Source organism: Rhinopithecus bieti, unplaced genomic scaffold (assembly GCF_001698545.2).
Source record: "Rhinopithecus bieti isolate Rb0 unplaced genomic scaffold, ASM169854v2 scaffold_12478, whole genome shotgun sequence".
Lineage (NCBI taxonomy): Eukaryota > Metazoa > Chordata > Mammalia > Primates > Cercopithecidae > Rhinopithecus > Rhinopithecus bieti.
This window is the reverse complement of record NW_016807367.1, coordinates 1288550-1302580: the sequence shown is the minus strand read 5'-3', so window position 1 is coordinate 1302580 and position 14031 is coordinate 1288550. Positions and strand designations below refer to the sequence as shown.

General features: G+C 38.6%; 1 protein-coding gene across 9 annotated transcripts in view; it reads left to right on the top strand.

The window, feature by feature from the left end:
• SMAD1 (SMAD family member 1) overlaps nt 1-14031 on the top strand; it is an 80613-nt gene that overhangs the window by 50395 nt on the left and 16187 nt on the right. For all 9 annotated transcript variants that reach the window (XM_017881525.1, XM_017881520.1, XM_017881522.1 and 6 more), the window contains exons 3-4: nt 10866-11123; nt 13651-13767. In XM_017881525.1, the coding sequence (XP_017737014.1) occupies nt 10866-11123; nt 13651-13767 (375 nt within the window). The remainder of the gene's footprint in view (nt 1-10865; nt 11124-13650; nt 13768-14031) is intronic.

Below are 14031 nucleotides of genomic sequence, written 5' to 3'. Positions count from 1 at the left end.
GGCCGGGCGCGGTGGCTCAAGCCTGTAATCCCAGCACTTTGGGAGGCCGAGACGGGCGGATCACGAGGTCAGGAGATCAAGACCATCCTGGCTAACATGGTGAAACCCCGTCTCTACTAAAATACAAAAGCTAGCCGGGCGACCTGGCGGGCGCCTGTAGTCCCAGCTACTCGGGAGGCTGAGGCAGGAGAATGGCGTGAACCCGGGAGGCGGAGCTTGCAGTGAGCTGAGATCCGGCCACTGCACTCCAGCCTGGGCGACAGAGCGAGACTCCGTCTCAAAAAAAAAAAAAAAAAAGTGAGGTTTAAATAGTAAATTGCCCTACTTAATCGGCTAGTAAATAAGCAGAATTTCCAACTTTGGAACTGAAAAACTAAAACCTGCTTTTGACTGTTATTATACTTCATGTGTAGCTTTTGAAAGTTTTTTTTTTTTTCTCCTGATGTTTTTAGGTTATATCCTGAAGTTTTTTCCTACCTCTAACAACTTTCGAAGTCTCTAATAACGTAGCACCTTCCTTCTGTGGAAGTAAAGCAAATAAATACTTGGCAAAGGAAAGGAAGCTACTGGGGTGAAAGCAGGAAGAGAAAACTAGGTTTGACAAACTGCTGTGTGCCACCATTCTTAATTCTCAGAGTGCTGTTAAGGGCTTGCTATCCCTTTGGGGAAACTGAAGTAAGAATTTATGTCACCTAAATTCATACAGCTAAGACCCTGGGCTATCTTGATCCCAACCCAGTGCTTTTTCCATGACACTATGCCTCTTGACCAAACAAACTGGACCCTATAAATTTTCTGTAAGCTTACTATAAGGCCATGCCAGCCTTTTCCATGTCATTTGGATTTATATCTGTATACTATCAAAGAATCAGGACCAACACTGTGTAGAGTTTTTTATAAATGAAAGGGATGATCTCTAGAAATTTGACTTACGATGAGAAAAATTGAAGTTCAAGTCCCACAGCTACTTAGAGACATAGATAGGGCCAGACACCTAGCTCTCTTGCCAGTGCATGTAGTAACGTTTGTCTCCTGTACCTAGACTCTATTCACCCAAAATTGCTGAAGGTTTTGACTTGTTATATCTGGGATGAGGTATAAGAATCTGCCTTTTTAAGTAAGTATCTAATTCAGGTGCAAGGAGTCTGAGGGCCGAACTTTCAGAAAGACTGGTTTATATGAACACTTATACTAGACAGGTCAGGAAGAGCAATACAATTTACAAACATACAATAATTGAAAAAACATTCACTCAGGACTTATTAGTTGCCAGACACTGGCATCTATTTTCTTTCAAAAGAAAGTCAGTTCTACCCACAAAGGCATTACAGTCCAGGTGAAGTAAAGTCAAATTAGCAATAAAATGTTGCAGATGCTACAATGAAAGTCTGTGTGGGGCACCCTGAGGCAGAGGGAGGAATTCTTTTCTACCAGGGGTAGGTAGAAAGACCAGGAAAGGCACCATGGGAGTGCTGTTAGAACTGAGACTTGGAAATACGGCCAAGTGAGCAAAGGTGCAGAAGTATGAAACTAGCAGATGAAAACTGCAAAAAGCCCCAAAGATAGGTTGGAGCAGGAATCTGAACTAGGTCATGGAGTCATAGCAGATGTTCTGTGGGTGCCCAGAGAAGGTATTTTTCAAGAAAATAATCTGTGGTATACAAAAAGAATCATTGGCCTGGCATTAGCTAGGAAGTTGGATTCTCAGAAGTTGAGTTAGATTTAGGTGATTTTTAGGTAAATTTAGTGGCTTTTAATGCTTGATGATATTATTGAATGAAATTCATGTCTCTATGTGGAATTATGTTCATATGTTTGTCCTTTAATATATTTGTACTTGAGTAATTATACTCCCAGAAAGTAAATACTACAGTGTTGCTACCTTTAGGCAAAACTGTCATGCCTTTTAAAAAGATCTTGGCCCCAAAAAACAGAAAATGGAAAGATAATTTAAAAAACAACTTCCACAATCTCTTTCCAGTTTTATAGTACTGAGTGATTGTCTAGTGGTTGTGAGCAGACCTTGATTCACAACCTGACCCTCAATTAGCAGCTGTGTGACCTTGGATAGGTTACTTAGCGAGGCTGAGCCTGATCCTTCACCTGTAAAACGGAGATAGCTACTGTGAGGATTTAGTGATAGACACTTTTCCCAGTGGGCAAGGACAGTGTCTGTCCTGTTGACTCATACCTGCAGTGCCCTGCATGATGGAGGCATATATGGTACCCAGCGAACCTTATATTATAGACCCTCCGTACTATCACCTCATCACCAATAAGCAGACCAAAAAAGTGCCACCACTGCGGGATTTAGGCTGTTATATATTTTCATTAAAATTTAACCTCTATTGAGGTTCCCAGAATCATTTCTTCAGCGTAAAGTTTCCCTGACATATCCTGAGGTAAGGAATTCTATTTCATAAATGTGTCTACTATTAATTTTAAGTGTTCTTACTCTTACCCTTTCCGGCACTTCCTACTTGAAGTGTCTCTGTTTAGAAGGTCACTGAACACACTGTATTGGGGACATCTGTCTCGTGTAGGCATCATATTGGGCACAGTTGCTCTGGCAGCTTGTCCTCCTTTTCTCATGAGAATTGCTGCAGCTAACTGGCTCTGGGGCCATTCTTGCTCTAGCCCTGGGCCTTCTTTCTGCTTGTAGGTGGCCTCACTGAAATGTCCTGAGATTCAACTTAGATGCCATCTGGTGCTGAGCTTTGAACATTACGAAGCTCCAGGTGTACATGAGCGGCATTCTTATCAATCAGAAGACTTGCAGAATTTAGAGCAGGAAGACGCTGTGCAGAGCAAGTTTCTTCCTCTTTTGTGTGAGGAAACTGAGTCCCTGAGACACTAAATGATTGGCTCAAAGTCACAAAGGTAGTTATGAGAGTCAGGACTAGAACTCAGGTGTCTTGACTCTAACCTAAATGCCTTCTCCAGCTTGTCAGAACTAGAAAGCATTTCCGTACTGCCAGGTAACAGGTAGCTTGTGTCCATTACTTCTGTTTGGGCATTATATCAGAACTCTCTTGTGTGTTTAAAAAAGAAAAAAGCTGCTTTCTCACAAACATTTGGCGGGTGGGGATTTGTCAGACTTAGTCTCATTACTAGACTACTTTACCACTGACAACTTGGTGGTAGAATTTCAAGCAGTACTTCAAAATCTTAAAAAAGCTCTCACATCTAGAGTTTACAGGAATCCTTTCCAGAGCTCAGCTCCTCTCTACAATTTTAACTGTTCTTTTTCATTCTTTTCCTTGTACCTTAGCAACGCAGAAAAGCTGAGTGTAATAGCAGAATCACAAATATCTCTGAAACTTTTGCTTCCGGAAACATTCTTAGTTAGGTTTCCCTGTTGACTGGAAAAGGGATTTTATTTTTAACAGAGATACACAGTTTGAAAAGCAGAATTAATGTCACTGAGAAAAGACAGAAATCTGAAGATTTTTTTCTACTGAGATAAAAGGCAAATAGATCAGGAAAAGAAGATAGCTTCAGCCTTTTAAAGATATAACACAATTAGAGATTTTCAAATGGGTGGAGAGGATTAGTGAAATCACCTGGGGCCTTTTTTAAGCATACATTTGAGGGGTTGGGGTGGGAGACAAGATCTGGGTTTTTACTAAGGTTAGAGCTCCTAGGATACAAGAAGGCCATACATGGTCTGATTTTTAAATAACTCAGAAGAAATTCATGTGTACAAAGAATGATGTTTTAACGTTGGGCTCCTCTTTGAAAGCAGATTCTTATTCAAATTAACCAATAGGGGCAGCCCTTAAAGAGGGAAGTCCCACACTTTAGCCATATTTTGAAGTTACCAAGCAGGGTCACCTTAGTGCACTAAGAAAATGATTCCCCAGAAAAGTCTATGTTCCCATATTTGTTTTCCATAAAATAGGAACAGTCTGAGACAGAGAACAAGTCAGAGGGAAACACTGCTCACCCTCTCTCCCTTCCTATTGGTGACCTGAGTTGGGCCTGCAGTTTGCAAATCCTCATTCTTTAGGCTGGTAAATCTCTCACCCAAGAAATGAGAATTGCACAAAGAAAATGTGCTTAAGCATGAATAATTATCTGAATGTTTCTTCTTTCCTTTTCTCCTAATAGAAAACATATTTTAATTATTCTTTACTGAAATCTTGCTGAAATGAAAGGAGCATGAAGTGGGGGTAGAGTGAGACATCTGGGAGAGAACCACAGCATTGTCGTTCAGGATTCCACACAGGGAGAGAGGCCTGGGCCTTGTTATTTTAGAGCAGCACGTGTGTGTAAGCTTAACCTAGCCTGACTAACTTCCATGTGTCTCCTCTCTGCTACATTAATACTTCTTTCTAGGGCTGGCAGCTGTTCCAGACCTGTCTCTTTACTTTCCTGAATTTAATTAGTCATTGCTTATAGTTAGTGTGAACATTTATTATCCAAGCCAGGAGGCTTGAAATTGACAAGAGTCACCTATTACTAATTACACTGGACAACAGGTACAAATTGGGACTGTCCCAGGCAAGCCAGAATTTACAGACACCCTACTTATATAGTCTCCGGTGTGGGTGTGGTGGCTCATACCTGTAATCCCAGTGCTTTGAGGGGCTGAGGCAGGAGGATAGCTTGAGACTAGGAGTTTGAGACCAGCCTGGGCAACATAGCAAGACCCTGTCTCTACAAAAAATAAAAATTAACTGTGCATGGTGGTGGGCACCTGTAGTCCTAGCTGCTCAGGAGGCTGAGTCAGGAGGATCACTTGAACCCAGGAGTTAGAGGCTGAATTGCTCTATGATCATGCCTGTGAATAGCCACAGCACTCCAGCCTGGGCAATATAGCAAGACCCCAGCTCTAAAAATAATAATAAAATTTGTTTTAAAAAAAAAACAAATAAGAGAAGGAAGTTTTTGTAAGTGCTGCTGTGGACCATGTGGTAGTAATTACCAGTTAGAAGATACATTGGAGAAGCCTCATTTAATCTCATTGAAAATAGCAACAACTTGATAAATTTAACAAGAAATGTACAAATCCTGTATGTAGTGTTAGGAACTGAGTTGCCTGCCCCAAAATTGATATATTGAAGCCCTAACCCCAAACACCATAGAATATGACTGTTTTTGGAGATAGGGCCTTTAAAAGAGGTAATTAAATTAAAATGAGACCATTGGCATGGGCCCTAATGCAGTCTGACTGGGATCTTTATAAGAAGAGGGATGAAACCTGCAGAGACATCAGGAGAAAAGACCGTGTGAGTACACCCTGAGAAGGCAGCTGTCTGCAAGCCAAGAAGAGAAGCCTCAGGGAAGCCAACCTGCCAACAGTTTGGCTTTGGATTTCCAGCCTTCACAGCAACAGTGAGAAAATAAATTTCTGTTGTTTAAGCCGCCAGTCTGTGGTATTGTGTTACAGCAGTGCTAGCAACTAATACAGACAGTACTTGTAGAACACAAAAGTAGGCTTGAACAGACCTTCCTACATCTTCAGAAGGGCATTTCAGTATCATCAAGATATTAATCTTAATTCATGAATATAATGTGACCTCAGTAAAAGTATTAATAACTTTTTTTTCCTGAAGGTAAACAAGGTCATAACTGAAGTCACATGGAAAGCTTAAGCATGCGAACAAAACACTGAAAAGGAAGAACTGTGACAGGGGTTGGCCCTATCAGCTATTAAAATCTCTATAAAGCCTTTATAATTAAAACAGAATGGTACTGGGGCACAGACTAGAACAGGATGAAATGTAGTGGAATTAAATGTCTGAAAGTAGACTCCAACACTTATGGAACTTTTTTTTTTTTAAGTGGCAACTCCAATCACTGGGTGAAAGATGGGCTTTTAAAGAATGGTGTTGGGGTTAACTGGCTAACCATTTGGGGAAAGATAAAATTAGATCCATTCCTCATACCACAAATAAAACTAAACTCCAAAGGGATCACAGATCTGAATAAATTATGAAACTTTATATGCACTAGAAGTATGCATGGATGAATTCCTCCTCATAATCTGGGTATAGGAGAATACTTTCTAGGACTCAGAAATCCATATACAGTAAAATAAAATGTTGATAAATGTGACTACCAAAAAATATACATAAGCAAAGTGAAAAGACAAATGATAATCGTGGTAAAATATCCACAACATATATCACAGGCTAGTATCTCTATTATGTTGTTTTTAATGAAGGGTGAAAATACCAAAAATGGGCAAAAGGCATAAGCCAGCAGTTCACAGAAAAAGATGGAAAAGCACTCTCTGAAATACATGAAAAGATGATCAACTTTGTCTATAAGAGAAATGTAAATTAAAATTACACCAAAATGCCATTTCTCACCCATCAGGTTGTCAGGATTCAAAAGTGCGACAGACTCTATTCTGGAAGATGTGGGAAAAAGGCACTCCTGTGTGACAGTGCAAAATGGTGCAACCATTGGGAAGGGGTGCTTGACAATAACAAGGTTATATATGCATTTACCCATTCACCCAGCATTTCCACATCTAGGAATTTGCCCTGAAGATACACCTTTGACAGTGCTACCATATATATGCACAGTCATTGCAGTGTTACATTTTATGGCAAAATACTGTGAAATACCTAAATGGCCAGGTATGGGAGATTGTTAAATGAACTTTGGTGTTATTATCTGTCAAACCACATGAGGAAGACCTCTGTGCATTAATATAAAGTTATTTCTCATATAGGTGAAAAAAGCAAAATGCAAAAGAGCATATATAGCAGGCTACCTTTCTTTTTAGCAGTAAAGACGAAATAAGAAAGCATCCATTTATCTGCTTGCTTTTTTCAAGAAGAAACACAGGATAAACCAGAAAAAAAGGAAATTGGTGACCCTTTGAGGACGTTAAAATTGGAGGACTAAGTTAGAAGGGACGGAGTAGGGAGTATATTGTTTTGACTTTAAAATCATGTTAATATTGTCTGTATTTACAAAGTAAAATTAAGTCAACAAGAATGAGAGAGGGGAATTCCTAAAACTAAGCGCAAACAGCAACAGATGTATTCAAATAAACTAACTGTGAAAGGGAGAAATTGAATAAAATTTCAAAGTAATAAAATAACACTGAAAAGGGGGATGAATCCAAGTAGATTTTAAATGATTTTGAATTAATCCAAGTACTTTGTATACCAAAAAAAAAAAAAAAAATTAAAATAAACCCAAAACTTAATAGGTTTATTTTATAATTTCTGAAACTTTTTCAGTGTATTGTAGAATTAAGCACATTCATAAATACTTTGATGTTGGTAGCCAAGGTTCTCACTGTTGAAGTAAGGAGATACAGATAGGAAATAGAGAAAGGCAAATGAAAACCCTGTGGAGTTAGCTTACACTTGAATGTAACAGCATAACCCAATTTCCATACACACACGCACACACACAGGGCTTAGAATCAGTGTGGCTCCAGTAAACATACAGAACACAGCCACATCCCAGATTTTGGTTTCTAAATACTATTCCTCACTAAAGGGAACCAGAGATTGCTAGACTGGTGGAAAGGGAAGGTAAGAGATAAGCCTGGAATGTCTTGTTCCAGAAATTAAGAAATATTCAAATAATTGGAACATGTTACAAAGGCACAAGGCCTAGCTTGAACAGGCACCCAATGGCCAAATCTAAGACAATATCACCATCAAAATAAAGACAGTTATTTATAGCTCATTGATTAAGAATCCATGAAGCCATACTGATAACTATTATATATAGGTATATATACACGAGATGGAAAAGCACGTCCTCATATTAAAATTCTGACTAATAATTAAGGAATAATGGAGTTAAAATTCACCAGTTCACAACCATTGTAGCAAAAGTTTATTCAAGCAAAATGGATGCTAAATATAGGGAATAAAGCTTGATGAGGAACAGGATATTTACACAGTCTCGTGTCGCACTACTTATTAATTACAAAAGGAAAGACAGTAACTGTCTACAGTGGAAGAAATGCACAATACCTTAACCAAGTGATCAGGATTAAACCTCAAACAGGCAGACGCATCGTGTGCTTTTGTGTGTATGAACTGAGAAGGGAATAATACCACTTACCTAGTAGTCCAACCAAAAATCTGAGAGTTTAATCATGGTGAAGCATTGGAGGGACCCAAATTGAGAAACAGTCTGTAAAATAACTGCCTGTATTCAAAAATGTCAGTAGCATGAAAGCAGGAAGGAAAAAAGATGCTGAAGAACTATTCCAGATTACAGGAGACTGAAGAAATAATGACAACAAAGTACAATATGTGATTCTACCTTAGGTCCTGTATCAGGAAGTTGCTACATAGGACATGGTTGAGACAGTTAACAGAGTTGGAATATGATTTTATATTAGATAAAATCAGCAATGTTAAATTTCCCAAGTTTGATAACAAATGTGTATATGTAAGTTAATGTTCCTTTTGGGAGTTACTCTGAAATGCTTTAGGAAAAAGGGATATGTGTGTTACCTGCTCTCAGATAATTCAGAAGTGTATTTGTGTTCTGGGGCCGGGGAAGGGAGGAGAGAGAATGAGTAAGTTAATGTGGCAAGATGTTAAAAACTGGTGAATCTGGGTAAAGGATATTTGAGTGTTCTTTGTACTCTTGCAGTTTTCTGTAAGTTTGAAATTATTTCAAAATAAGTTACATTTTTTAAAGTTCATAGAAGTTTTTATAACTTCCTCAAGCTGGAAACAACCCAAGCATTGGGTTGTTTTTCTTTTCCCCAACCCAAGTATTTATCAGCAGAAGACAAAATTGTATCATCAAATAAATTGTAGTTTATACACATAACAAGATGCTACACGTAACACAACATTGGATGAATCTCACATTTTGAGGAACACGTATGCAGATTATCAACTTGGGGAGCAGAAATACATTGCCCTTTGCTGTGGCCATTGCAAAGGCTCCAGTTCTAAAACTGTTAGGAAACAGGAACTGCTAAAACAGATGCTCCGCTAAGTGTTAGGGTGGTGCAAAGTTACTGCAGTCTTTGCCATTAAATGCAAAAAGCACAATTATTTTTGCACCAACTTTAGTGGACTCTGTGAGTGTGTGTTTTGGGAGGGAGAGGTCCTCTGAAGGATAGAGGACATGACAGATTGATTCTAGTTGCTGTATGGTGCTGCATTTGTGGGGAGGGGTTTAGGGGCCAATGTTTCCCCCTTTTATGGGTAAAAATCGTAATTGAGACCATAGCTAGATGCCTGTAAAAGGCAAGCTGGGAAATGGCAATTCAAGTCACAGCAGCTAAAAGCAAAGGGAACGTTTGTCATTGCAAAGGTAATTGAAAGGTATTGAACTGTTTGGGAATATAAATTTTTATTGGCATTGGGGATCCCTTATCAGGAATGTTTCTTCAACAATACAAAAGCATTTTATAGTTCAGATGACTATTGAAAGGTAGAAGAAGAAATTATGCTTTTAATGGTTTGGTTTGGGAAGATTCCATCACTGTACTAAAAAGAAAATACATTTATTATATACTCAAAAGATTTGTTCCTAAAGGATCAAATAGGGAAATAACAAATCTGATGCTATGGGATTATATAGGAGTATAAAATGTAGCACATGAGAAATTTTAATGCTTTTAAAATACCTATTTTATCTAAAAGGCAATGTTCAGTTCATAAAAAAGTGATAATCCAAGTGTTAAGAGCACTTTTTACTGTAGAAATGATATAAATTATGCATAGATTCCCTGGAAAGCCCTCAAAAGTCTGCTAAATTCCTATTGCCACCAAATATTGTTTCTTTGGGGAAATATATTCTGATTCCTAACAACCAACAATAATCATAAGTTTTAAATCTCTCCTCTCACGCAGTTTATAAAATGGGTTGCTTTTCTCTTTGCAGCTGAGGCCACAGGAGCTGGAGGGATTGCAAAGGCCTTTGTTAAAGAACATCCATCTGGTGACCCTGGTAGGGAAACTTAGGATCTAACCCTAGGATCTGGCTAGGGCTCTGTAACTGACTGTTAGCCAGCCCTACCTTTCTAGGATAATTATATTTATAGTGGCTTTGCCTCAGGAGGTTTCTGGAGGTTGATGACCATGCCAATTATTAACTCCTTAGGTTCCTAATATAGAGCATTTAGGAGTGACAGGAGTTGTTTTCTTTGCTTCTCAACAGGTGCCTGCCTGTTGGGCCACGTTTGTACCTTGAGTTTTCAGTTAGCAAAATGTGAATTGTATGACCTGTTTCTTTCTTGACCTCACAGGTGGTGGTAAGGATTCTTGAAAAGTGGGTAAGATCCTTAGAAAACAGATGTTCATAAAGTGTGACTCCTAGGACAGGATTCAAGATAAATTCTGTCCCACAAAACGCCTCGTATTTTGTATAATTATCTTCATGGCATTTGAGTTTTCTACAGTTCACTGATTTTACCTCTTCAGCTCTATTTATTATGCTGCTTTTTTTGTGTTAAAGTGAACTAGTGTGTCAGCTTAAAACACTTGTGGTGAATAATTCATATCATTCAATAAGCATTAACTCAAATGTGAAGTCTTACCAGCTGGGGCTGTGAAGTAAAGTGTCAATGGTGATAAACAATTATGCTTTGGTTTTTAGTGAATGACAAAATTAAGAATGAGAGAACCTTAACATTTGTAACCGAAAAGATTGTATTTTGCCAACTTTCCTTGGGCAATTTGTGAATACTGCAAATCTCAGGCATAGGTCATCAGTGATTCTAAAGGGATTGTATTTGTTCCTGCATTTGTTCTTGAGGGTAAAATAGCTTTTCATATGAATGATGCTTTTGAGTTGGCAGCAGGGCATGGAACAGATAATTTGTTGTTGCTTACAGATTATGTTTTACTTTATTGTGATGTAATTATAGATCATCATTCTCATTTTTGTCCTTCTCTTTTTTCCCTTCCTTTTTCTAGTACTTCCTCCTGTGCTGGTTCCAAGACACAGCGAATATAATCCTCAGCACAGCCTCTTAGCTCAGTTCCGTAACTTAGGACAAAATGAGCCTCACATGCCACTCAACGCCACTTTTCCAGATTCTTTCCAGCAACCCAACAGCCACCCGTTTCCTCACTCTCCCAATAGCAGTTACCCAAACTCTCCTGGGAGCAGCAGCAGCACCTACCCTCACTCTCCCACCAGCTCAGACCCAGGAAGTCCTTTCCAGATGCCAGGTAGGTTGGAATGTTCAGTGATGGATGTTCTGTGGTCACATCAGACAGTGTTATCACAGTGTCACGGAAAAACTGGGTCAACCTGCAGTGGAGGGAGGTTTTCAGTCCTGGTATTATGACATAGTGCTCTCGCACTTTTAGGATACAACTTCTGGAGAAAGGAGACCTCATAGCCAAGTAAGCAAATGTCTTATTTTATTTGTCAGGCACAGATGCTTGAATAAGCTATATTTTTCCCTTGTTTTTTAAAAGGTTTTGAAACAGCTGCATCCTTCTGGGAGTGGCATAATTGTTACAGTCTTTACTCTTGATAAAAAGAAAAATAGTGTGTTACACACATTTGCTGTTATGAGAGCACAAGTTCAATTAGCATCGTTTTCATACGTGGAAAAAACTCCTGTTGTAAGTGCAACCTCAGAAAAAGTATTTCCTGAGGGATAATCCCACCCCCTACTTAATTAAATTCATTTAAATGATGATGTAATCCCAAGAAACGTATACTTTAACAACAAAGGAATTACAACAGAAGTACTGGAAACCATCTGCTTGTTCAACTTAGCAAAGACAAAAAACATCCTCTTTTTTTAGACGTAACTGATGGTGTAATGGTTATCAAAATATATGATTAATAAGGACATTATATATTTTGAAGTTACAGGTTAATGAGCAAGCATCTCCAAAAAAAAAAAAAGTGCCAGATTTCTTGCCAGTAGACCTTCAGAAGGATACCCTAAACAAAAATATACTTAATATCTATTAATGTTTTCGGAAGGGAAATTGACTGGGCAAGTGTGTTTATTGGGCTGCTTGAAATATTTTTAAGTAAATTTGAATTCAGCATCAGAGCTAGGCCTTCAAAAATTGAAAAGTGGTCCACATTTATATTGCTTCCTTTTATTTATGTATTTATTAGTTTCTTTTATTTAAATCTTGTTTATTTCACATTACTTTGTCTGGTTTTCACTCCAAAGCTTTTTGGATGAGAGTTGGGAGATAGACTAGTTTAAAAATTAAAGTAACTGGTGACTTCCTGTCTGCCTCACTCCCTTCCTCCTCACCGCTAACCTGTATGATGGACGGGTTAGCGGTGAGGAGATACATTTCAGAAGACTTTTGAGCAGTGACGGCAGCCCAGAGTGGCCCCAAGATTGAATTAAAGATTATTGCTTGAATTTACACTTTGTCCCTAGATGTCAGAGATTAAGACACAGGCCAAGTAACGGAAATATGGAAAACAGTTGCAAGGGACAGGAGGAGGTGCTTGTAGGAATAGTAGAATAGTATCAAGAATTACCAGGTCCCTCTTGGTTGTGCTGATGCCACAGGTTGCCAGTGAAATTTTCACCAGCTTCTTGGCAGAAATTCATTGACTTGGGCTCAGAGGAGGCTCTTTGTCTTTGTTCCTGGCTTGAGATAAAGCCGAGTCAGGCTTACAGCTGCAGGGAAGAGGCTGAATTAAAAGAAGCTGGAGAAAGGGCAAAAGAGGCATCCAGAGAAGATCCCAGTGGTCCTGTCTCAGTACTATGAGTCGTTGCTTGTTAGCAGCTGGATGTGAAGTTACTGGGTTATGATTCAGCTGAAGAGTGAGTCTTGGAAATCGCTAGGGCTCTCTGAAGGAACAGCATGAGTTACGTGTATTTGACAGTTGGTCTGAGTGGTCTCGATTACTTATCCAAGCATTCGCGATTCCCTCAGGTAAAATTTTGTCTCCAAGACTATGTCACGTATGCTAGATGGGCTCATGATAACTAGTGAGGAACTTGCTTTTGGATGGAAAAGGATTATTTGTGAGAACCCTATACCCTTTGTTTTATATTAAGAAAATGCAAGACTTGTGTTAGTGTTCTTTGTTTAAAAAATCATGTTTGCCTCTTATTTACCAGAAGAAACATATATGTAAATTCTGAAATAGAAGATAGCTGTGACAAACTGATTCATTTTCTATTACTCTGTTGCTAGAGATTTTAAAGCTAGTGATCATTTAAATGGGTAGGGAGAATGTGGTCCTAACAGATTCCCTAAAGTCATGGAAAATTAACAGTTCAAATCAGTAGGCTATAATGAAACTCAGTTGGTAAATTTTCTAAAAGTCTATAGATTTAATGCAAAAGACCCTGAGGCTCCTTTTCTTAAGAAGTCCATTGAAGCTTTCAGAGGTTTTCCATCTACCAGTGAAACTGCAATGCAGAGGTTCTCTCAAAGCAGATTATATTAAAGTATGCTTAAAATACTCTTCTGATTGCTTTTAAACAGCATGATCCTGGATAGGCAAACAGCTTCTAGAACTGGCATATAGTATAATATTTTTCCTCAAACTGAATTTTGACAAAAATGTATATGATTGTGGCATGGTTAATACTTTTCAGAAATTGTACATCAAGGCCAGTGCCTGTAGCCTTTAGTCTTTTAATGGGGAGATTGAAATGACAACTTGATCTCTTAAGAATTTCAGTACAGAAGAGGATATGTGTTTTGAGCGTGTATGTTTACTAAGGGTTAAGAAATAACTTCTTTAAAAACTTTGTAGCTGATACACCCCCACCTGCTTACCTGCCTCCTGAAGACCCCATGACCCAGGATGGCTCTCAGCCGATGGACACAAACATGATGGCGCCTCCCCTGCCCTCAGAAATCAACAGAGGAGGTAAAACTAATTGCTACCTGTTCCCTTTCTTAGAGTCTAAAGTTTGTCCAGATGTTGCTTTCTCTCACAAATTGTTGTTAGTCTTTAAAAAGAGCTACTTGAGAAAATAGAGCCCAATGATAAGAGAAGCTCAGTAGAATTCCTAGATAACAAGTTAGTCTTTCATTTAAAGAACAAAAACACTGACTTAACTAATGAAGACCTGAGAATAATTTTGCAGTTATCTGTTTAGATCTTTAACACTTAATCATTTTAACTGATGAT